A 26,674-nucleotide genomic window follows, 5' to 3' on the forward strand; every position below is an offset into this window, starting at 1 on the left:
GATAATCTCAAGCGAAAAAATATATAGGTGGACCCCGGCCAACCATCCGCTTAAACGCCGAAGAGGAATATTCAGGGGTACAAGACCTTGCTGTGCGTTTGATGGGACCAGAAAGGTGTGTTGTATTACAAATTCTTGGGTCCAAATGAACCCAATGAACCAAATGATCCAAATGAACCGTTACAGCTGATTAATACCAACAACAATTATACCGATTGAGTGACGTATTAATGCAAAAAAGATCCGTAGCCAACAATCAATGCAAAGTCATTTTGTTGCATGTTAACGCTCGACCGCATGTCGCGAAAAACGTGAAGCAGATACTTCGCGAGCTTGAATGGGAAGTTTTGCCGCATCCAGCGTACTCTCCAGACTTGGCACCGTTGGATTACTATCTCTTCCGATCGATACAACACACACTTACGGACACACACTTCTTCAATTACAACAAAGTCCAAAAATGGGTGGATGAATGGTTCGAAAGACACCGCGTTCTGCCGTCGTAGGATTTCCCTGTTGCTGGAGAGATGGGAAAAAGTAGTAGAAAATGAAGGAAATTACTTTGATTAAAGTATTCATTTATCTTCCCTTCGGAACAAATCGATTTTATAGACAAAAAAACGGCAAGAATTAAGTTTAACACTTAATAATTGGTAACATATGTACAGTGAGATGATTGTTATAGCGATATGTTTGAATAAAAAGTAAAATTCTGATTATTTTTATCAAATTTATCACAAATTATGTTTTTTTATATAAAAAATGAATATAAGAAAAGATGAGTAAAAACTATAAATACATCAAATTCTTCAAAAACAAAGATATCAGAAATTTGAATTCTGAAAATATGTATACTGTGTCCCAAATTTCATTCAACGTTCAACAGCGTTGATCTTAATTATAAAAATTAATATTTAAGTGACATTTGCCTAGATAGCACAGTAAAATCGCAAAATATTTTTCAAGTTTCTTATTTTTGGAATTATAATTTTTTAAGAATTCATAAGAAAACATAATAAGAAGTTACCATGCACCATGTTTAGAATTCCTGAAAACTTCTTAGAGCATTCATGAAAAGTTTCGCCTATATCAACAGATGTATATTTTATGAATTCAAGAAGAATAGTGCTTAGAATGAAAAGAGAACAACAAAATATTCAGTAAACATTCATTAATAAAGATAATATACTAATATATATTAATCATTTCTTTCAACTCCACTCAACAGTGTAATTTCATTCAACAGTGTAAGTGCATATAACATATAAAACGCAAAACATAATACACACAATACACATTGGTTAAAGTGAAAAGATATCTCATAACGGTTATGACACGGTAGACTTGCAATCCTTCTCATTTTGTTGATAAAATCTTTGACTTGAAGATTCTAGTAGACGTCAATTCCATCACATGTTCAAAGTAAATGATAGGAATAAATGGTTAGCGTAGTTCTCTTAGATAAAACTAAACTATTTTGGTAACGTTATTGATGTCCAAGGCGTGATATTCACAGGTGGAGCCTTGCCATGCTCGAATCACTCGCAGAAATTGTTAATCTTCTGCGAGCCAGAAGATAGTCTGATGGTACAAGCCGTACTTCAGAATGATCACGTTAATGCAGTTTGACTGTATGAGAGTCTGGATATTCGAGTTTCTTATGAATTCTCAGGGTATTTAAAGTATTAAATTTTAAGTCGCAAAGTATTTATTACAATGATTTTTTGAAAAATACTTCAAGACAAACTTAATTTCACTTAATTTATCAAGAATTCTTCAGATATACATTTTTTTAATTCTGTATGTATTCTTTAAAATAAATTTGCTATGAACTCCTATTTATCTTTGTGCTGTCTGGGTAGAGAACATTCAATTTTAGAATAATACTGTAATGAGTTTATATTCATCTATTGAGTATCATATTCAAATGTTGAAAGTAAACTCTAAATGTTAAGAATTAACCAATACCCTTTGAGTGTAAACATTCACTTATTGAGAGCATATATTTATTTTTTTAATGTATACTGTCACGTCCAGCTATTATTGTTACGGTCGTTGAATAGATAGAAAGAAGGAAGCCTCATAGCGTGGAGGCTAGGTCGGCCTCCGCTGGTCGGCGTCGTTGGTGATCGGGCCAGATTTTTCTCGGTGGTTCATTGAGATTTATATTTTATTCTTGATATTAAAATTAACAATAAAATTGATGCTCGAACCGGCTGAATATCGCAAAGAGCTTGTAACGAAAATAAAGAAAGAAATACGTGTTGCTGAATTTGAAACTTATTGTACAAGAATTGAATAACCTCGATTAAAAAGAATTAACACGCGTATTAAAATGTCGGATGGTGACGACCGGACTTAATGAGTTGCGGACAAAGAATGAATCAATCCGAATAGAAGAAAGGTACGTATGCTCTTGGGCATAAGGGCGCTGTATTAGTCCGCCGTGCGCGCGAACGTGCCGTGGTGCAGCCGCTCGGCGTTCTGCGCACGGCTTATCGCACTCTAACACTCGGGAAGTCTTCTTTTGTTCCCTAACGCAACTTATTAATTAATCGCAGATTAAAATTTACGCAACTTAAAATTAACGCAATTTAGAATTAACTAGTAATATGTCTTAGTAATTAACGCACGCAGGAGGAGTTGAAAGAGAAGTGAACAGATATATGATTTAGGAGTCGCGACTGATAGGGTCGGACGTATAACGATTAGCTGGATACAAGGTGGTAACGAATTTCTAGAGAACAAAATTTGAAAGAATTGAATAATTGTCAGTACGAACAAAGGGTGTAAATTGTGAAGTTAATTATAAAATGTAGGTGTAGATTTCCCCCAACGCTCTTATATCTAGTTAAGAAGTAACACATGCACAAAAGAAAATGCGATCTCAGAACTTTTAAATCAACAAAAAAAAAGGCTAAAAGTTATTTCTTAATTCTAATACACATTGTCGAGTAATATAATATGCGTGTGAAGCCAAACGGCTAGTTTCTCACGGACATCCGATCGCCGGAGGCGTGCTTCTTAGAACTTTTATCGTGACTGTCGCGACTTGCAGTCGGCAGATATTAACAGGAGTGACTTCTATTCTTTGTTACGTTTAACGTTTGGAAATTTGACGCTTAAAAGTATTCTATGAAGGTTTTGAAGGTTTTGATTTAGGTTAAACAAAAATATCCGACTCGCTACTGGTACTCGCTACTTGCTTCCTCACGCGTTAAATTGTTAATTAATAAACTTATTGGCTAACAAATAATATAGATGCAGGTGCGATTTACGTAATAAAAAAAGAGGGAAGGGGGGGGATTGTGTTGGACATTACAATACACTCAATTTTAAGTATAAACATTCAACCTTTGAGTATATACTCACTATTTGGGTATAAAACGTAAAATTTAAGTATAGGCTCAATTGTGAGAGTAAACTCCCAAAATTGTGTGTTAAAACTTAAATTTGAGCCAGTAAAGTTGACACCACATTTTTTAAAAATAAATTTTTTACATGAAAGTTCCATTTGCACCCGCAATAGTTCTACAGTTCCTGATAGATTAAAACAATAGTTCTGTCAATTTGAACAAAAAATTCAATTTTATATGGGGTGCCAACTTATATAAAATATAAAAATATGAGGTGCCAACTTTTCATAGAACCCCAAGTTACAAAAAAAATGTATTAAATCACAAAATCTTATAGTTCTCGAAGAGATCTATAGTTCTTGATAAATTTTAAGAATAGTTCAACATATTTAGTATTTTTAAACAATTTTTTAATCTGATTGCTGGCACCTCAAGTTATGAAAAAAATAAATTAAATCATAAAATCTTAATTCCTGAAGAGTTTTATAGTTCTCGATAAGTTTTAAAAATAGTTTTGCATATTTAATATTTTTAAATAATATTTAATTTGACAACTGGCACACTATCCAGCGTAGAACGCGATGTTGACAGTTCCGATCGATTTGTTAGAGGACCAGGATAATTCTCGCATACTTTTAACTATTTCGAAAAAAGTTTTATCGACTATTTATTTACAAACAATTTTTAAACCTAAACGGTGGTATCTCATCACAAAAGTTAAGTATTGTTTTATTGCAAGCTCAGGACGGCTCTTTGGTATTTTTCGATAGTTCTGCGATAATTTTAAAGCTTTCTATAGGTTTCGCCAAGAGTTTCGGCGTTTATAAATTTTTAAACAATTTTTAAACCTAAATGGTGGCACCCCACACAAGAATAAAGTACCATTTTACTGCGAGTTTTGGACGGTTTTTTGGCATTTTTTAATAGTTCTGCGACAGTTCTAAAGCTTTCTATAGATTTTGTCAAAAGTTCCGGCGTTGATAAATTTTTTAACAATTTTTAAATTCAAACGACATCTCATTACAAAAATAAAGTATCATTTTACTACGAGTTCTGGTCGGCTCTTTGGCATTTTCCGTTTGTATAATCTTAGTGCATCAATAAGTCGTCCGGAACTCGCTTCAAGACAGTACTTCTCTCTTGTGTGGAGTGCCAACTCGTGGGATTAAAAATTGTTTAAAAGTTTATAAAGTCAGAACTCTAGACAAAACCTATAACAAATTTTAGAACTATCGCTGAACTATTGGAAAATGACAAGGAGCCGTACAGAACTCGCAATAAAATGGTACTTTACTCTTGTGATGATATATTTCATTTAAAATTAAAAATTGTTTAAAAATATGTAAACACCGGAACTGTTGACGAAACTTATAAAAAGCTCTATAACTATCGCAAAACTATCCGAAAATGTCAAAGAGCCGTCCACAGCTCGCATTAAAATGGTACTTTATCTTGTTTGGGGTGCCAGCATTTAGGTTTAAAAATTTGTTTTAGCTTAGCCATAACACGGTGCATGGCAACAAGAATCAGTTACCATGCACTGGACGTAAAATTACTTAGCAAACACTTTTGCAGCACAGGGCAAAGTTGAAATCCCGAAAACCCGACGGGCAACGACCGAATACGTGCTGCGAAAGCGCTGACCAAGCAACGGCTTAGCACGATCACTTTAGTATATAAGCACCAATGGACAATCAATTGGGAAGGAGGGGCGGGGGGGGGTTATAATCAAGCATTCGTACGTTACACATCTATCCGTTGCAAGCTACAAGAAGCAGTCAACCACTTCAAGAATTACACACAGAATTACACACAGAATTACACACAAAGGACCAACATCGACGCTCCAATCACACCGACAAGCAGGCACTCTTGCCTCACTCAAGCCGTGAACAATGTAACACAAGCTTACACTCGTGAGAGATAAAAGTCTGTGCCGAAATAAACGTCTTCATTACAAACGGACTCTTTCTTCTGTAAATCATCTTATCGACCTTTATTCCCCCTTCGTGGCGTCAATCGGGTTTAGGTCCGATATAGTGCGTTACAAAATACAACAAATGATTTAAAAATTTATAAACGCAGGAAATTTTGACGAAACCTATAGAAAGCTTTGGAACTATCGCAGAACTATAGGAAATTGCCAGTGAGTCGTCCAGAACTCGCAGTAAAATGGTACTTTTCTTTTATGATGAGATAATTCATTTGGTTTTAAAAATTGTTTAAAAATATGTAAACGCCAGAACTCTTAACAAAATCTATAGAAAGCTTTAGAACTATCGCAGTACTATTAGAAAATGTCAACAAGCCGTCCAAAACTCGCATTAAAATGATACTTTACTTTTGTGTGGGGTGCCAGCATTTAAGATTAAAAATAGTTTTAAATTTGTATATACTGAAACTCTTAACAAAAACCTATAGAAAGCTTTAGAGCTATCGCAGAACTATAGGAAAATGCCAGTGAGTCGCCCAGAACTCATAGTAAAATGATACTTTGTTCTTGTGATGAGATATTTTATTTTGTTTTAAAAATTGTTTAAAAATATGTAAGTACTATCGGAAAATGCCAATGAGCCGTCCAGAACTCGCAATAAAACGATACTTTACTCTTGTGATAAGATACCAACGCTTAGGTTTAAAAATTATTGTAAATAAATAATCGATAAAATTCTTTTCGAAATAGTCAAAGTATGCAAAAACTATCAAGATCCTCTAACAAATCGATCGAAACTGTCAGCACCGCGTTCTTTGATGAATGGTGTGCCAGCTGTCAGATTACAAAATTGTTTAAAAATATTAAATATGCAGAACTATTTTTAAAATTGATCAAGAAACCGCCCTACTATAGAACTCTTCAAGAACTATAAGATTTTGTGATTTAATATATTTTTTTTGTAACTTGAGGTGCTACGGAAAGTTGGCACCTCATATTTTTAAAATTGAGTTATTTTGTTTAAATCGACAGAATTGTTGTTTTAATCTATTAGGAACTGTAGAACTATTGTGAGTGCAAACACAACTTTGATTAAAATGTATATTTTTAAAAAATAGGGTGCCAACTTCATATCGGCTAAATTTGAGTGTAAACATTCAATGTTTTTTCCATAAAAGAGCATTTCTCCATAAAATTAATAATTTCGATGATAATTAAACATTTCTATATTTTTAAATTACCTTTCTGTATAGATTAATATTTATATACGTAGGTCTTAAACAGAACATTGCAATGTGGAGAGATACAATATAATAAAAAATTAGAAGATATTCGATTACTCAAGTTTGAAGTGAAGAGACTTAGAACTGAAAAAATGTTGCTTACAAAGAATATTTTCAATGTTAGTGATTTACGCCAAGAAGTTTTTCATCTAAATCGCAACTTAGCAAAAGAAAGGCTTAAAGTTACCGCACTTGAGGAGGAAATTCAAATTCCATTGAACATACATAGATGGCGAAAACTTGAGGTAAGTTTATTTTTCGAAAACTAGAATTTAAGAAAATTTAAGTGGTTGCACATTAAAAAAAGAAGAAATGTATTAATTTTTTTGTACAAGTATTTTGATAAATTAAAAATTTATATACTTTTTATATAAGGATGTTCCTTGGGAAACAAAAATGTATAGCTTACTATATATACGAGGTGTGTTCAAAAAGTAACGGGAATTTTTTAATTTTGCGGGTTTGGAGAGTCCGACAGTCAAATTTTTTTTTGTTTATGTTGGTATACATGCCCCTGAAGTATGCTGAAATGTTGAGCTGTATTCATTGTTTATTTTGTCTGTGGCAGCCGTTAAGGTTACACGTGTTTTTATGAGCTCGGCGATTTTCGTTTCTGAAAAAAAATGGATCAAAGAATTTGTATCAAATTTTGCGTAAAACATAACATAAAGTGTAACAAAGTGTGTGAAATGTTAACAAAGGTGAGTTAACTACGGTGAGTCTGCTATGAGTAAAACAAGAGTTTACGAGTGGTATAATCGTTTCCAAGATGACCGTGAAGACGTTGAAGATGACGAACGCCAAGGACGCCCCGGCACATCAAGAACCGATGAAAACGTCGAAAAAGTGAAAGAAATGGTTATGAACAATCGCCGAATCACAATCAGAGAAGTCGCTGATGATGTTAGCATATCAATTGGCATATCAATGGAAAAACAATTCATGGCTTTTGCACCACGATAATGCACCTGCTCACACTTGATTGCTTGTTCGTGAATTTTTGGCCAAAAACAATACTGTAATGATGCCCCAGCCTCCATATTCGCCAGACATGGCTCCGTGTGACTTTTTCCTATTTCCAAAAATAAAGAGAACCTTAAAGGGCCGTCGTTTTACAAGCATAGATGACATTAAAAGCGCATCGCTGAAAGAGCTAAAGGCTCTTTCATATCCCAAAGATCGAGTTTGAGAAGTGTTTCGGGGATTGGAAGAAGCGCTGGCATAAGTGCATAATATCTAATGGTGACTATTTTGAAGGTGACAACATTAATGTAGACGAATAAATAAATATTTTTTTCAAAAAACGAAAATTCCCGGTATTTTTTGAACACACCTCGTACATTAATATAAAGTTTATTAATAAATATTAAAATATAAAATAATTTTATAACAATCTTCAAGAAACAGTTATAATGAAATATACTGGATTCTTAATTTATGCATTTCATACGATTCTTTCTACGCAACTAAGAATTGTTAAATAAAATTTGGTAATCCAAAAAAAAAAACGTAACAGAAAAACTCACGTATATTGCAAAAATATTTATTTCATATATTAGCACGAAAGCAATAATTACAAAAGTTAAAAAAAATAAAACTCGTTTCGTACCTGATAGCACATATATGTGTCAAACTTTTAAAAATTCATAAATAAAGATAGAAATTGAAAATGTAAAATCTATAGCTTAAGAGAATTAGAAATATATTCTATTTTATTGTGGGATAAGTAGGCTCTATTTATAGTTTGTGCTCTTTATAAGGCGCAAAAGAATCTGATCGTAAAACCAAAAGTACCGTTGAAAAGATAATTTAATTCCCTTCATTTTTACTTTAGTTAATTTTGACGTATTTCTCACCTGCGTTGAATTATAATGGACTTTGTAAAAATACATTTTCCGTCCAATTTGAAATCAGTGATTCCAAATCGGACCATCTCCTGGTCTAAATTGGTCACTTCTATTTTTACCAAATTTTAGAAAAAATTTTAAAAGATTTTATTGTATTTTTTTTAGTTTTGAGTAAAAACGAGTAATTTGATACTAAAAAAAAGAAGTTTTACTAAAAAGAAAAAAATACATTAGTAACAGTTTGTATAATTAGACGTTCCCTAGTCGTGTTACGATATGGTTAATGTAAAATTAGAGTTGAAATCAAAATTTAATTCTTCAAAATCTGATAATTCATAGCAATTTAATTTAATATTTCTAAGACTAGATTTAGTCATCTGATCACCAGTGCTACGATCAAATTACAATTCCGTTGTAAAAGTCCAAATTAGACAAAAGTTCTTTCAAACTTTGGAACAAATTGTATAATAAGTCGCAAAAATGATCACAAAATGCTTGATATTTTTTAATTCTCTACTGTTATAAATGGCATGCAAATCTATTTAACTGTATTCATTTAAATGTTTGATTGAAATATCTGTCTGATTTACCTCACTTTCCCTTATTATATTTTACATAAACAATAAATTATCTTTTTTAAAGGTTTGATTATTTCATTATGAATATGCTTTTTTTTATAACAGGGCACAGATCCTACCAATTTTGAGCTCATTAAGAAAGTACAAATTCTGCAAAAACGTATTTTGAAAATGTCGTCTGACATAATCGATAAAGAGAGGAAATTAAAAGATACTGAAAAACTATACATGAATGTTCGTGATGTTCTATCGAAGCAACCAAACTTGCAAACGACAAACTTAAATAAAGTTCAAAATGTGTTACGTAAAAGAGGGGAGAAGATTAAAGTAAGTATTGAAACTTACGTGGATAGTTTAGCAACCCAAAAATTCCAAAACATTTATTATAGAAATAGAAATAAAGTACGTATAAACCTAATTACATAGCAAGTTTTTGTTTTGTCTGTTAAATAATATTAACATATCTTTAAAATTTAAATTACTAAAAGATTAAGAAAATGGAAAAAACTTTAATTTCTTATTATATTAACTATCAAGTACATAGGTAGGGTGGCCATAGCACGTTAGGCAACGAGAAAATAGAGGATTAGAAATCTTGTTCTGAAAAAGAAAAATAAAAAGTATTGTCTATAAGTCTAAAGTTTATGTTTTTATATTTCTCTATCTCTTAAGAATTTAACTAACGTAAATTTTAATATAACATCATATAGTAATGGAAAATATCACTGTTTGGCAAGTTCGCCGTTACGTAGTACGGCAACTACCCAATCAGCACACAATATTTAAAAAACATTTTTAATAACATTTATAAAAACATTAAAAATAATGGATTAAGTGCCCTTTTTTTCATTAAAAAAAAAAAAATGTTTATTTTAATGTTAAAAAAATGTTTTTTAAATATTATAAAAACATTTTGTAAACATTTAAAGAAAACGTTTATTAAACGTTAAAACAACATTTTTTTTAACGAAGCATAAATGAGTAAAACAATATTTAAAATAAAACATTTTTAAAACTTTTGCAATAAAATAATTTTTCGAAAACGTGAAAATTAATGGATTCACACCCTTTTTACATTAAACAAATTTTTTTTTAATATTAAAATTTTATCTTAAGACTTTTTTGGGAACTTTCCACGCGGTCACTCATTTAAGTCGCGACCCCGGTGAACGTTGCTTGACATCTGTGATCGCTGCGAAATTGATCTCTCGTGATGATCTGTAAACATTTTGCTAATACATGTGCATCACTGATAGATCAGGTCAATATATGGGCCTTATCGCTCTCCGGGATGACGCTGACGAAGCGTTATGTCACAAAGTAATTGATGTAAAATAAGTATTAAATTAATGTTGAATAAATGTTAAAGTATTTTATCTTCTCATGGTTTTGCTTAAAAGCTTTTATACGATAATCAACATATTTAAAGATCAACTGATCGTTTTGTATAATTCCTATAGAAATCACGTACATTAAGGTTTTTAAGATTTACCCTGAACATTTTATGGTTTAACAATTAAAAAACTGAGGGTCAACATTTAGTGAAGGTGAGCACTAAAACTTGGAGGTTGACACCAAATCATTTAATAGAGGATATACCATCTAAGTTTCAAGTTCAAAACCAAAAATTAAGAGTCAATACTTAAACTACAGGTTGTTTTCCAAAATAGTTAAAAGTTTTTTCAAAAATAGTTGCTCTTAAAGATTTTTTATCCGCTGACGAATAAAAGTATCTTGAGATCATTTGGAGTATACTTATTGTTAAAATATCAAATTTTTTAGCATATTTGTTTAATCTTTCTTCAAATTGCGTGAAATTCTGTGTCAAATTTTGATGAACTGTCACATTCCACATTTTATTTCATTGTATACAAACATGCTTTTAAACTGCTGGACGGCTTCCTTCATAATTAATTTTAAACATAAGGAAGGATAATGTTGGTGAACTTTTAATAAAATTTGAGCAAATTTTTGTAGAAACAATCTAACTTTTACGTCTTCGAATAAATTTGTGACTTCAATTTGTAGCGAACATATTATATGTTTCAAAAATCATGTTATTTTTCGATTGTAATAACATAATATCATTACGCTACGCAATATGAACATTTGGTCGTTATTTTGTTATTATACAGTTAACATAATAATATTCAATTAGATCATAATAATATTCTAGGGGTTTTAAACATTTGTTTCTTCCACAGTGTCTCACCGCAGAGCTAAATATGTACGAATCGCAAGTAGGCGGATATAAAGAAGATATGGTAACAATGACTAGTGAGATGTGCGAGTTAAAAAAAATGTATCAGACACAAAAAAGAAAACTCCAAAATTTGAAGGAGACAAACCTGAAATCTACCTACAAAGCTGTTGGTCCACATATTTTAATGTCTAGTAAGAAGTTTTATGGGGGTGGTTTTAAGATAACGACACCTTCTCCCAAAATTTGTTGTATTGTAGACTCTTCAGCAAGCAGATAAAAAAACATTTAATAAAATAATTCTACAATTTTTTCAATATCAAATATCTTAGAAATTTTGTTTCTATGAAGTTTTTAAATTATTTAATTTTATATTAAACTATTTGATTATACATTACACGTCCTTTCTAATTCTCACTTATCTCAATCATTATAATATCATCTAATAAACAAACATTTCAAAACATTAGAAAATGTTTGAAATTGTTTGTTAACAATTTTATCATCTTAAAATCATCAAATTTTATGAAATTTGAAATTTGTTTAAGAAAATATAAAATCATTGATAAAAATTTGTAATTATTATGATAATTGAGATTATCCATAGAGTACAGATTAATACAAAATATTACAGCAATATTTGCATCTCTAAATATTATTAAATATTGGTTTCAATATTGTTGAAATATTACAATATGATTAAAATATTATTGAAGTATTCTGTAATAATCTATGATATTTATTAATAATCAATATTACTTAAGATTAACTTTAGCTTCCCATGGGTCTGACGGATTCGATTTCTTACATTGTAACACATTTATAATAAAATTTGAAAGCTAAGATTGAGATTCTAAATAAACTTTAACAATCTATAGATACGAAAAGCTTGCAAGCCTATTTTTTTATCATTCTTAATATAAAAATGCACGAAAGTTTAAATAGGGTCTTTAGGACCTTGGATCGTGGATAACTTTTTAAGTTTCCGACATACCGAATACCTGTACATTTTTTATTATAAAATGTGTATATATATATTTTTGTTGTATGTTTATTGCTTTAGCATTATAATATTGTTAAGAAGGGACTTGGTCTACAAAAAATTTCCTATCCCATTCATTCATCCATACTTCTTACATCTATTTCCTCATCTATCTTAAAATTAATTCCTACACCTGTATATTTTGTTTCTTTACTTTTTTTACACATTACGTTTTGTTGTACTTAATCTCTAATGACTATCCTTCGACTAGTTTCGTGTCGCCTTATCCTAATCTTTATCCTATTTCTTTACAATTATACAAATTTCTTTACTTATTTGCATTGTTTTACATTTTCTTCTTTCTGTTTGCCTCCTCTTCCAATTCTTTTTTTTTCTCCTTCCTCTTATTCGCTTCTTTTTCTCTTTCTTTCCATATTCTTCCTAAGATTCTACTTTTTACTTTACCTAGTTCATCATCCTATAATTTATCTGTAATTTTCTCTTTATCCCTACCTAATTTACTAAATTTATCTCCCAATTCCTTACATTTTCTCACATAATGCTTCAAATTGTCCCAACCTTCTTCACAAAACACGCACCTCTTTTCCCCTTCTTTCAGCTAATATTTATTTAATTCTACTATGTTACCACATCTTAAATTCATTAATGCTTTAATCCTCACCCGCTTTCCTATCTCATCTATATTCTCAGCCCTCAAATATTTTGGATCCTCCATACCATTTTTTATTTCTCTTTCTCTTTATTTTACATTATACTTAGATTCTGTGATTCTACTTTCCTTCTCCTGTCTTTATATATCCTTCTCTCTCTTAATTAATTCTGCATTTAAACTTTTTTTCTGCCTCATTCCACTTTTCTACCACTTTCAAACTCCACCCATTTCTGTTATAATATTTTTCCCTTTCATTATATTATTTAATTCTTCTATCTTTCTCCTTCTCTTTCCAACAACTCATTACTATATTTTTGGCTACCCATGATTTGATTCTGTCCTCATATTTCTTTGCTCTTATATCCCACCCTGTTCTCAATTTTTCCATTCCTAGTTCTCTGGCTATATACCTCGGTGTTCAAAATTTAATCTTGAATATCCACCTAACATAATCTAACATTATCCTCTCTAGCTCCGTTCTTTCTATCTGTCCGCGACTGCACGGCACTGAGAGAGATAACGTGCGCGAACGTGAAATCGCCGGGCTTGCTCGATTAAGTGCGAGTGAGACGCGTGATGTTGACAGCAAACAGCAGTTATTTAGGCCTGCCGCTGAGCGCAACAGAGTGATGTTGAGACGAGCGAGTGACGATGATGACCCGAGATCAGTTGAACCGCGAACGAGCGAAGTTTGGAAGCAAGGATTGCAAAATTAAACGGATGCGTCAATATTAAATTTGTTTACAATATAACAGTTTTATTAAGGTCTTTTACAAATAAAACAATAGTTGGCTCATAAGTATAAGTTTTGACAAATGGTTCTTTTTGACTGGTTCTTCAAAGAACAAGGCAATCACTCGAGTAACAAAATGTTTGACGACGGTTGTAACGTATTACCGAAACCTATTGGTTTTTAGCAATCAACTATTGAATTCGCGGATCGTTCTTGCTTGAGATGACAAACAAAATCCTTCTCGATGAAATCACTCGGATAGTCTGTCCGAGCGACTGGAAATTCGGTAAAGCGACTGTGTAACGAAAGCAAGTCGGGGGAAGAGATTTTTACGCGGGAGAATTTCTAATTGGCTAAGGCCGGTGTCACGCTCTGCGAGGATCACTGTAGCCGGACTCTTGCAGAAAAATATTAGGAGTATAAATAAGTTTCCGTCGTTTCACAAAAAATGGCGCCACTAGTATGTTATGGTTGAAATTGTCTGTTGTCAAACGTTATATCGTAAGGTTGGACATCTGGCAACAACATAACCTTAAAATATTAGCGATTTTGTATCAGCATCATATATCTTTTTTCGTGCGAAAATGTCGAGTTTTGAGCCGAATAAGCGTCATTTGCGGGAGCTTTTGATTTACTTCTTTAATTTGAAGAAATCTGCAGCCGAGGCGCATCGATTGCTTGTACCCTAGTAGCATTTTCTGGCATTTTCTGCAGGACAGAATCTGCGTGCAGTTAATTGTGTTGGACAAGGTGGATGCGGTGAATGGATCTAACGCCTTCTTTGTATCTTGAACACTGTTTTATTATAATGTACCTTTCGGTTGGATATACATACAACGAAAGTGACGCTAGCGTGAACGCACACAAGAGAGTAAGAAAAGAAGGGGGAGAGACATTCAGCGCCTTTCCTGGTTGCGCAGAACCGAAGCGCCGCCGTACGGGCATACTACCGATCATAGATCGGTCTGTCGATGTATAACTACCGCGAATTACAAAATGCGCCTGGTTAGTAAGATAAAGGAAATAAATGTGAGAGCTATTTTAACACTCCCCCCGCTTGCACATTTTATGATATTAATAATTGAACAACAAACAAAAAAAAAATCGGCTATGGTTTATGAGTTTAAAGCGTCCTGTCGGTCTATAATGCCGATTTTGTTTCGCAAGTATTTGAATCTATCTCGTGGTAGACCTTTCGTGAGAATATCCGCTAATTGGTCTTGACTGGAAATATATTCCACATTGATATCGAGATTTTTGAGCTTTTCTCTGATAAAATGATAACGCACGTCAATGTGTTTAGTGCGACTGTGAAATTCTGCGTTTTTGATAAGCTTTATTGCGCTTTGATTGTCTATCATGAGTGTCGTCGCATTGTCACAAGGACGTCCGATATCAGACAGGAATTTTCTTAACCAAATCGCCTCTTTGGTCGCCATGCTTGCGGCGATATACTCGGCTTCGGTTGTGCTGAGACTTACTGTTGCTTGACGCTTGGAACTCCAAGTGACTGGACCGTTCGTAATTTTAAAAATAAACCCGCTGGTCGAACGGCGTGTGTCAATATCCGCGGCATAATCGGAGTCGCAATAGCCTGTTAACTTTATAGCAAATTTGTTATCACTATTATTGTATACAATGCCGAATTCTGGAGTTTTCAGTAAGTATTTGAAAATACGCTTCACTGCGTTCCAGTGAGTTGCGTCGTAATTATTTAAGTATCTACTGACTATTCCGACTGCGTAAGAGATATCGGGCCTCGATACGGACGCTAAAAACAGTAAGGCTCCGACAGCTTCACGATATGGTATGTTACAGCAAGTCATATCCTCGGTATCTGCGGATCGCAGATTTACATTATGGTCGGCGGGAATGGATACAGGGTTCGCGTCGAACATGCCAAAACGCGCCAACAGACGATTAATATAATGTTTCTGATGGATAAAAATAGTGTTATTCAGTCGATCGCGCTCGATCTCCATTCCGATAAATGTTTTCCCGTTCCCTGTGGTCGTTTCGAAAGCGGAACTTAAGGTTTGCAAAATTTTATTCAATACGTCTTTTGATGAGGTTAGAATGAGTCCATCGTCCACGTAAAGTGCAAGGTATACCTTTTCGTTCTCGAATTGACCAAGATACACACACTGATCGGCGTTGCTTTGTTGAAAGTTAAATTTTTGTAGAAATTCGTCGAACTGTTTGTTCCAGCATCTTGCTGCTTGTTTGAGACCGTATAAGGCTTTGTTCAACTTGCATACTACATTGTGATCGTCTGTTTCTATACCTTCGGGTAGTCGCATATAAATTTCCTCGTTTAGAATTCCGTTAATGAAGGCTGTTTTAATGTCGAATTGACCGATTTCTAAATTTTCATGCGCGGCAACCGCCAGGAGCGTACGAATTGAGTCGTAGCGAACTACAGGGGAGAAAGTTTCGGTAAAGTCTATCCCGGCTTTTTGTGAAAAGCCTTTTGCACATAGGCGTGCCTTAAAACGAATGACATTTTCTGAGGGATTTTCTTTTATTTTGAATACCCATTTGCATCCGATTATATTATAATCTTTAGGCGGAGAAACTAAAGTCCACGTGTTATTCTTTTCGTGAGCTTCAAGCTCCTTTTTAATTGCTGATTTCCATTGAATCGCGTTTTCCCCTGTAGTTGCCTCGATAAACGTTGCTGGTTCGTCAAGTATTGCAATGCTCGCCTCATAACGTTCTGGCGGTTTAACTGACTGTCGGTTTCTTAAATTATAAGTGTTCGCGACGGGTTTAATTCGATCCGAGTTGTCAATTTCATTAATTGGCTCTGTTGAGTCATTCTGTATATTTTGAAGAGGTTCAAAAATATTTTCATCTTGAGATGTAATTTTTATAGATGCATTGTCAGATTTTATATTTGAATCGTTATCCGAATTTTCGTTAATTATTACATCCCTTGTTATAATAATTTTATTTGTTAATGGATCGAAAAGCCGACAGTTAGTAGATTCGCCTTCATAGCCTACTAGAATTAATTTCTTGGACTTGGGGTCCCATTTCTTTCTATGTTCCTTAGTTACATGCGCAAATGCGTCGCTACCGAATTTTCGTATGTGTGATAAGTTCGGTTTTTCTTTGTGCCATAACTCGAAAGGAGTGATCTCGCGCGTTTGTGAAGAGATGCAACGATTTAAAATGTAAACGGCTGTATTGACTGCCTCAGCCCAAAAACGCGTGGGCAAATTTTTGGCTTGTAGCATTGTCCGGGCACATTCTGTAATTGTCCTAATTTCCCTCTCTGAACGACCGTTTTGCTCGTGAGTGTACGGAGCGGATGTCTGAAGGGTGATTCCGTGACGGGCAAAATAATTGCGCATATTGTTGTTGCAAAATTCGGTACCATTATCGGCTCTGACGGTCTTTATTCGTGTTCCGAATTTATTGAATATTAATTCTTCGAATTCTTTGAATTTTTCGAAAGTTTCGCTTTTATACGTTAGAAAATAAATACGACGGAAACTTGACTTGTCGTCTTTGAAAAGTAAAAAATATCTAGAGCCTCCGATAGATGCTTCGGACATTGGACCGCATACGTCCGTATGGATAAATTCACCTATTCTCCTGTCACGGAATCTCTTTTCGGACTTGAATGGTAAACGATGTTGCTTACCGAATTGACAGCTTTCACAGAAGAACTTATCACTATTGGATAATGAAACGCCGTTAATTAAATTTTTCTTAATCATTTCGCGAAGTGATTGACAATTTATGTGGCCTAATCGTTCGTGCCAAGTTTTTAAACTATTACTTGAGACTGCATTTGCTTCATTGACGATGTCGACTTTAATTAATAATCGGAATAAATTATTATGTTGTTTGATTCCGCAAGCCATCACTGATTTATCGCGAATAATTTTTATTGTTCGATTCAAATTTTAAAATATAACCTTTTGAAGTACAGATACCGGTTGAAAAAAGATTTTTGCGTAATGATGGTATGTATAGTACATCATCCATTTTGCCGTTAAGCCACTTGCCGTTGACATACATTTTAATATGAATCGTACCGCGTCCCATTACCTCGCATGTCGAGTTGTCTCCGAGACTTACAGATTCGCGGTAACTATTGTCTAATTCGCTGAACCATTCGCGGCGGAAACACATGTGCTTTGAAGCACCGCTATCTAATAACCATACCTCCTTTGAATCGTGTTTGAGCATGCGTGACGCGAAGTCGTCATTGGATATCGTGAACGCACCGAAATTGGCCGTGTTGTCATCCTTCTCCTTCGCTGAGTTGTCGCTATCTCTTTTGTTTCTGATGTCGTCGCGCTTCTTGTAGCATCGCTTCTCTGGATGACCTCGTTTGCGACAATACCGGCAGGAGATTTCTTCTTTCTCGTACCTCGAGTCTTTTGTTGTTTGCGTTTCCTTCCTTGATCTGCTGGCGTGTGCAGCGCCGCTTTTCTTGTGAATTTTGATCGTGGCTAAGGCAGTCGTCGCTTCCTCGAAATTTGATAAACGTTTCTCCTCTATGAGGAGACGTTCTATGAGATTGTCTTTGGTTTGATTAGGCTGACTGACGCTATCCCAGGCGGTTATCAACGGACTGAATTTTTGTGGGAGGGTGCCGAGAATTTTTGCCATAATCATGACTTCGGATAGTTCCTCACCGACGTCCTTTAATTGTCTAGCCATATTTTCTATTTTGGCAACGTGCTGTGCGACAGAGTCGGCCGATGCCATCTTGTATTCGTGGAATTTTGTCATTAGCGTTAACTTGTTCGTGGCACTTTTTTGCTCGTGGATGGAACTGAGTTTAGCCCACATTTCGGCGGCGTCCTCGCACGTGACTAAATATTCGAGCTGCGAATATTCTACCGCCGATGATAGAATGCACATGGCCTTGGCATTCTTTGTATTCCATGCTGCGTAATTGTCTGTCGCAGGCTCGGGTTTTGGGGTCGTTCCATCTGCGATGTCCATCAAGCCGCTTGCCGTGAGGACGATCTTCATTTGGAATTTCCATAATTGGAAATTTGTACCGTCGAATTTGGTTATGTTTTTCAGATCGATTGTACTGTCTGCCATGGTAATAAAGAGGATTCACACAAAGTGTCGTTTATAGAAAAGATCACTGGAAGGCTTCTGAGAGCGTAAAAAAAAATTCTTCGATCACGTGTGCAGTGTCGTGCGAAAGGACGATGGCGTTGCTGCGCCTCGGCTCTCGAATCGGTTAGATTTGCTGACTCTCTCGTTTATAGATACTGATATTCACCGATTGCGTCGCCTGGGCCCATAACCTGTTGGACAAGGTGGATGCGGTGAATGGATCTAACGCCTTCTTTGTATCTTGAACACTGTTTTATTATAATGTACCTTTCGGTTGGATATACATACAACGAAAGTGACGCTAGCGTGAACGCACACAAGAGAGTAAGAAAAGAAGGGGGAGAGACATTCAGCGCCTTTCCTGGTTGCGCAGAACCGAAGCGCCGCCGTACGGGCATACTACCGATCATAGATCGGTCTGTCGATGTATAACTACCGCGAATTACAAAATGCGCCTGGTTAGTAAGATAAAGGAAATAAATGTGAGAGCTATTTTAACAAATTGCAGTAGAATTGAGTCAGATGTGCAGAAGATTATTCCCTAAAGAGCCATGCTGCCAGATTGCTAGCAGACTGCTTCAATATTCGTGCACTGTACTTGTATATGAACTGCTTGCAGAAACTTGGTACAGATTATGAGCTATCTTGAAGCAGATTCTTCCGCAACTACAGTCTGTAAGCAGTCTGTAGCAAAGTTCTTCAGCAGAATGACATAAGATTCTTTTAACAGAAGTAGCGCGCAGATCTTGTGCAAATATTGCACAAATATGATCTGCAGATTTCTGTAAGTTTCTTACAACAGAAATAGCGCGCAGATCTTGTACAGATATTGTACAGATTCTGCTTAATCAGAAAGATCTGCTGTCACCGCTAGGTAGCCACGCCGCGGAAGATCTTTTCGTGAGTCGAGTGCGGCCACAGGCGTTATATCTAGGCCCCACTGCGGCCGACTTCTCAGCTCATACTCCAGTGAGATTTTTATGAGCTCTGAGTTGTAACCTCGAGACGAATACTCGCTCTTATTTTTTTTAAACATGACGTGTATGTGGAACGCTGTACCACATAAAATTTTATATTTTTACATGTAAATAACAATTTGTATTGTTATTTAATCTTGTACATAAATGAGATGTTTAATTCAAATTTAATCCGTTTTTAATCCATTTTAAGACTATACTAGCAGATATATATACAAATTTCTTGCAAGAATTTGACTGGCAGAATCTTTAAGAATTTACTGCAAGATTTACAGCAGTCTTGCAGAAAATTGCTATTAGAGTATGTAGCAAATATCTTGAAAGACTGTTGCTAGATTTACAGCAGATACATTCAAGTTTCTTGCAAGAATCTGCCAACAGAGATATGTGCAAGTTTCTTGCAAGTTTCTTGCAAGAATCTGACTGAAAAATCTTTCAAATGAATTGAACAGAATGAGAAAGCAGATCATAACGTCCTGTTGGCAGAATCTTCCAAGAATCTGCTGCAAGATTTACAGCAGTCTTGCAGAAAATTGTTACTAGGGTAGAAGCATATGGTGAGGCTGCCTTAAGTGAGAGAAGTTGCCGTGAGTGGTTTCACAAGTTTAAGAACGGTGAATTTGACGTCGAAGACAAAGAACGTAGCGGAAGGCCGAAAGTGTACGAAGACGCGGAATTGGAAACATTATTAGATGAAGATTCGTACCAAACGCAAGAAGCACTTACACTTACATTAGGAGTGACTCAACCAGTAATTTCACATCGCTTAAAATCATTGGGAATGATTCAAAAACAAGGAAACTAGGTTCCATATGAACTGAAGCCGAGAAACGTTGAACGCCGATTTTTCACATGTGAAATGCTGCTTCCCAGGCATAAACGAAAGGATTTTTTGCATCGTATAGTCACTGGTAATGAAAAATGGATCCACTACGATAAACCAAAGAAGAAGAAATCATGGGGACCATCTGGCCATGCTTCAACATCGACAGCCAAGCCGAACATTCATGGAAAAAAGCTCATGTTGTGTATTTGGTGGGATCAGCTTGGTGTCGTGTATTATGAGTTGCTCAAACCGAATGAAACCATTACTGGGGCTCTCTACCGAACACAATTGATGAGATTGAGCCAAATACTCAAGGAAAAACGTGCCCACTACTACTCCAGACACGACAAAGTTATTCTTCTGCATGATAATGCTGGTCCACATGTTGCGGCGCCGGTCAAAACCTACCTGGAAACACTCAATTGGGAAGTTTTACCCCACCCGCCGTATTCACCAGACATGCTTCTTCTGATTACTACCTGTTTCGATCGATGGCGCATGGCCTGTCTGAGCAACACTTCACATCATATGAAGATACAAAAAATTAGGTCGAGTTGTGGTTAGCTTCAAAAGATGAAGCATTCTTCCGACGCGGTATCCGTATGCTGCCAGAAAGATGGGAAAAAGTAGTGGCTAGCGATGGACAATACTTCGAATAAAACATTAGGTACCGTTCTTTCACAATAAATATCCAATTTTTGATAAAAAACGGCGGAAACTTATTTATACTCCTAATATATATATATATATATATATATATATATATATATATATATATATATATTAGGTGCCTAACTAAGTTCTCGCTGTTTCTTTTTTTTTACGAAAATGCAACTTTATTGTGAAAAAATGGTTACAAATGAATTATTCAAAGTATTGCCCATCGCTAGCTACAACTTTTGCCCATCTCTCTGGCAAAGCTCGAATACCGTTACGATAAAAGTGTTCGTTTTTTGAGGCTATCCACAAATCAAGCCATTTTTTGATGTCTTCATATGAGCGGAACTGTTGATCAGCCAGACCATGTGCCATCAAACGGAGCAAGTAATAATCGGACGGCGCAATATCTGGGGAATATGGCGGGTGGGGTAGAACTTCCCATTTGAGCGTTTCCACGTAGGTTTTAACGGGTTTGGCAACATGAGGCCGAGCGTTGTCATACAGTAGAATCACTTTGTCGTGCCTCTGCTCGTATTGTGGCCGTTTTTTGCGCAGTGCTCGGCTCAGTCGCATCAATTGAAGTCGATACCGTTCCCCAGTGATGGTTTCGTTCAATTTCAACAGCTCATAATAAATAACACCGACCTGGTCCCAATAAATACACAGCATAACATTTGCAGCGTGGATATTTAGTCGAGCCGACGACGTAGAAGCATGACCGGGCAGTCCCCATGACTTTCTTTTTTTTGGGTTACTGTAATGAATCCATTTTTCATCACCTGTCGATGCGATGAAGAAAACCCTTCCTTTTTTTCCGCTGGAGCAGTTGTTCACAAGTGAAAAAACGACGCTCAACGTCCCTTGGCTTCAAATCGTAAGGAACCCAAGTTCCTTGCTTTTGAATCATTACCAACGCATGCAATTGCTTGGAAATGGCTCGGCGGGCAACTCCTAATGCTGAAGCAAGCTGTTCTTGCGTTTGGCATGGATCCTCATCGAGCAATGCCTCCAATTCAGCGTCTTCGAATGTTTTTGGCCTTCCTTCACGCGGACGGTCGTCAACATCGAAATCACCATCTTTGAAGCGACAGAACCAATCACGGCACGTTGTTTCACTTAGAGCATCATCTCCGTAAATTTTTTGGAGCTCTCGATGCGCTTCAGCCGCCGTTTTCTTTGAATGAAATAAGAAAATCAACACTTCCCGCAAATAACGATTATTTGGTACAAAATCAAACTTTTTCACACAATTAAAAGTATATGACGCCAAAACAAAATCACTAACGTGTCAACGCGGTTTGTTTACCATACGTCTAAGCTTGGTTCATGACGTTTTGGATATGTCTAAATCGACCAGCATGTGGCGTTGCTACGTATTTAGATAGCTTGGGAGAGCACGTAGAATTATGAGGGTAACGACAGAAACGACGGATGTATCGAATACTCGTTGCTTTATTAGTTTTTATAATAATTACTTTTCAACACGTGAACAGGCACAAATTATGTCGGAAGACCAGAGAGAGAATATCTAAAAGACTAGCGACTCGTTGCGCTTACAGCGCCCCTAAACTTAACGGAGGAGGCGCCACAAGCACTTACTGCTAGAGCCATCTATTAACAAACAGCGGGAACTTAGTTGGGCACCTAATAGTATTCACTTACACCTTTATTGTAGTACAGCCGTTCATTGCACAACTTAGGCATTTTTGAGAAAATAACGATTAAATATTTCCAGCATTTATAGTACCATTACAGAAGAACGATTGTCGATTAAGCGACATAGCGTGGGACGTTAGAACATCGACTCGTACAGTTCCCACTTCGTGGGGTCCTAAGTTCGATCCTCGCGGTTGAGACTTTTTTAAAATTTAAGTCTTATATTTTTAAATTGTAATATATAATTTTTAAATTAGATGCTAGATAATTTTTGAGTAAAGGTGTGAGTGAATACTATACACCTATACAATTTTATTAAAATTAGTGAAGCACTTCTCAAGGATTTCTCTTGTCAGTGACACGTGCGGCATTCGCCATTGTCTCTTAAACAACTCGAGTACAGGCTCTATTGCCGAATTGATCGTCAGGCAATTGTTATCGTTGCGCGCTTGTATCAAGATTAACTCGTGACGAGCATCGATCACCACGCATCTATAATTCTCGCAGACAAACAGTATGTAGAGCGGCACACAGAAATTAAAGTAGCCATCCGCGGTAATCATCTGTTCTTTCCAGCTGGCATTTCGCAAAATCAAGTTTTTATTGGATGACAGCGTTACATAGTTTTGAGCGTGCTGGTTATGCCCATGTTTCTATTACGATTTCTACGCCGTCGAGCTCATATCTAATCTCATCAAACATGAACGCGACGCAATTATTTCCCAATACCACATTGGCTCCCTCGGTTCGGTCGGTTTATCGTTAATTTCCCTTCGATGTATAGAAAGTTCTCGTACGGCAACGTACGAGAGTTTTCTATACTTCGAAGGGAAATACAAATCTTGTTGCTGTATAGGTATTCTTATCTCGTCGCTGTGCCTGAACGTTGTGTTGTGCAAACGGATTATAAGCATGAGTCTCAATCTTGACGATTGGATCGTCGAAGATTGGCTCGTCTTCAATATTTAGGATATTGGCCGTCTCTCAAGATTTTCGTACCGCAAATCTCAGTGATTTTAAATACATAACGTTTGATGCGTTAAGCTTTTTCTTCCTATCAATTGATCGAGTAGGAATATCGATCGATGATGTTGTCTTATAAAGAATGCGTTATCTCTCTGCGCGCGCTCGGCTCCGTTAAACACGAGTATTTCATGTGTCATGCTCACGTTAATCGCCTTCAAACGTGCAGTCTAACGGTTATTTCTTCTCCTCGAAAATCAAGCAATCGTCCGTTTTGGTTAACAATCAGTATGGTGAGATCCGTAACGCTCCTTACGATAACCTAAGGCGCCAAGTATGTGTGCGCGCACTTTATCTTTATTTTTCTTCAAAATCTAAGTTTACTATTTTTGTATTTAAACAGAAAAATTTTTTTATGTTAGCTCATGTGGTAATTATCTTTAACTTTAATTCTACAAAATCCAAGTAGTATTATTTTGTACTTTGTATTCTTATTGAAAAACTTTTTCAACTTAAGTAGTACGTATTTGATTCTACAAAACCTAAGTGATAAGGTACCTGAGCCGAATAAGGCCCACCTAACTTATTTTATTTTTTATAAATTCTATTTACAAAGATATTGAAATAAACTAAATGAGAATAAAATGTTTATTTCAATCACTCGCCAAAATAAAATTATCTTCTATATAAAACATTTTTAAGTAAACAAAAAAAATATATTTTTAAACTCTGACATTGGGCCTTATTAAATTCTTGTGCTTTTAATAAGGCCCGAATTAAAAATAAATTAAAAATAACAAAGGAATTAAATATTGTTTTCCAACTCACTGTTAAAATAATTATTAATCACAAATACGAAATCTTTTAAGCTCTATTATACTAGTAAAACATCACAATTATTTTTAATTTTATTTATAATTAATATTTTAACTATAAGAAATTCTGGCTATTTTAGTGCAATTTTAGCTTATGGAAAGTTAGCATCATTGAAAATCGTTATTCTCTATTGCAAGCTACATACATAATGAACAAATGACAATGGCTATAATAACAATTAATGTACAAGTGGGCCTTATTTCTTAAAACATTATTTATAAAAAAGTATATTTATTTCAAAAAATTGATATACATATTTGTTTTTTCCTATAGTTAGAAAGTTAAATAATATTATAATATGTTGTAATAAACCATAAAATAATGCATACTTATTAAATTTACAACACATTTTTATAAAAACGACTGATTTACCCACTTTGTTACAAGCTTTTGTTGCACTGAATAAACGTGTTGCCAGCGGTATTAATTTCTTATTCAGTCTTTATCTACTTTCTATGGCATATCTTTTAAGCATATATTTTAAATATAAAGCGGGTTTTTAAATGGTAAATTTAAAAGTGGGCCTTATTTAGTACTGGGCTTTATTCAGCTCAAGTACCTTAGTATCTTTAATTTTCTGTCAAACCCAAATGATACTATTTCTTTATTGTCATTGAAAAATCTTACTTCAACCCAAATAATATGCTATTAATATTTTCTACAAAATCTCTTATTCCAACCTAAGTGATATTTACTTAAAATAAATATCTTGAAATTATGTAATTTAATTTAACCTAAATGATAACATTGAAATGTCTGTACTATTTTTAAGAAATAAATTCCAAGTGGTAGTACTTTGTATTTTTATTGAAAAATCTTATTCCAACCTGATAAATGGTATGTACTTAAAAAAAATCTTAAAATTATGTAATTTAATTCGAGTGATACATATTTCTAAAAAATGTGTGAAATTTTTAAATTGTGTTAATTATAAAGAACATATATTATTTCGAAATAACTGTTGTATAATAAATGCACTTCAAATCTTCATTTTTCTTCAAAACACAAATGTTACTATCTTTGTATTTTAACAAAAAAATTTTTCTCTGCTAACTTATTTGGTAATACCTTTAACCTTACTTCTACAAAACCCAAGTAGTAGTACTTTGTATTTTGTATTCTCATTGAAAAATTTTCTTATTCCAACCCAAGTGGTATGTATTTGATTCTATAAAACCTAAGTGGTAGTATCTTTAATTTTCTTTTAATCCCAAATGATACTATCTTTGTATTGTCATTGAAAAATCTTATTCTAAGTAAAATGATATATTATTAATATTTTCTATAAAATCTTTTATTCCAACCTAAGTGATATTCACTTAAAATAAATATCTTGAAATTGTGTAATTTAATTCAACCTAAATAATATGCATTTTTTCAAAAAAATGTTTGAAATCTTTAAATTACGCCAATTATAAAGACAATATATATAGACAATTATAAAGGCAATATACATCTTCTATAAAACTCAAGTGATAGTATCTGTATTTTCATTGAAAAATTTTCTTATTCTAACCCAAGTGGTGGTAGCTTTAAGTTTTATATAAAACCTGAGTGGTACTATTTTTGTATTGTAATTGAAAGATCTTCCTATTTTAAAAACTCAAGTAATAGTATCTTTATTTCTCATTAGAAAATTGTATTCCAACCCAAGTGGTATTTCCTTAAATAAATAATGTAATTAAACCTAAATATATTTTTCCAAAATATCTATTAGATAAAATCAAAGTGTACTATCTGTGAATTTCCATTAAAAAGATCTTCTGTTTTAACCCAAGTAAATATATTTAGTAAAAAAATTTTTATGGAGTATAACACTTAATTTAATCAAAAAGAATTAAAGAGGAAGTAGTGTACAAAATCAATTTTATGAAAACATTTTTTAATGAAACCCAAGTGGTGATATTATTAAGTTTTTTAAAACAAAATTCAAGGAATACTATGTTTGTACACTCCCATTGAAAAATTTTTCTGTTTTAACTCAAGTGGATGTATTTAATTTAAATAAGTTTTAATGGAATATATAACATTTAATTTCAA

The 26,674-nt window shown here is 34.4% G+C and overlaps 1 protein-coding gene across 1 annotated transcript in view; it reads left to right on the forward strand.

Moving 5' to 3' along the window:
• LOC105198758 (cilia- and flagella-associated protein 58) overlaps positions 1-11,589 on the forward strand; it is a 97,369-nt gene extending 85,780 nt beyond the window's left edge. The window contains exons 10-12 of the mRNA XM_039448497.1: positions 6,563-6,817; positions 9,103-9,324; positions 11,202-11,589. Coding sequence (XP_039304431.1) covers positions 6,563-6,817; positions 9,103-9,324; positions 11,202-11,477 — 753 coding nt within the window. The 3' untranslated portion in view covers positions 11,478-11,589. The remainder of the gene's footprint in view (positions 1-6,562; positions 6,818-9,102; positions 9,325-11,201) is intronic.
• Positions 11,590-26,674: the final 15,085 nt, after the last annotated feature.

This window comes from Solenopsis invicta, chromosome 1 (assembly GCF_016802725.1).
Source record: "Solenopsis invicta isolate M01_SB chromosome 1, UNIL_Sinv_3.0, whole genome shotgun sequence".
NCBI classification, from domain to species: Eukaryota; Metazoa; Arthropoda; class Insecta; order Hymenoptera; family Formicidae; genus Solenopsis; species Solenopsis invicta.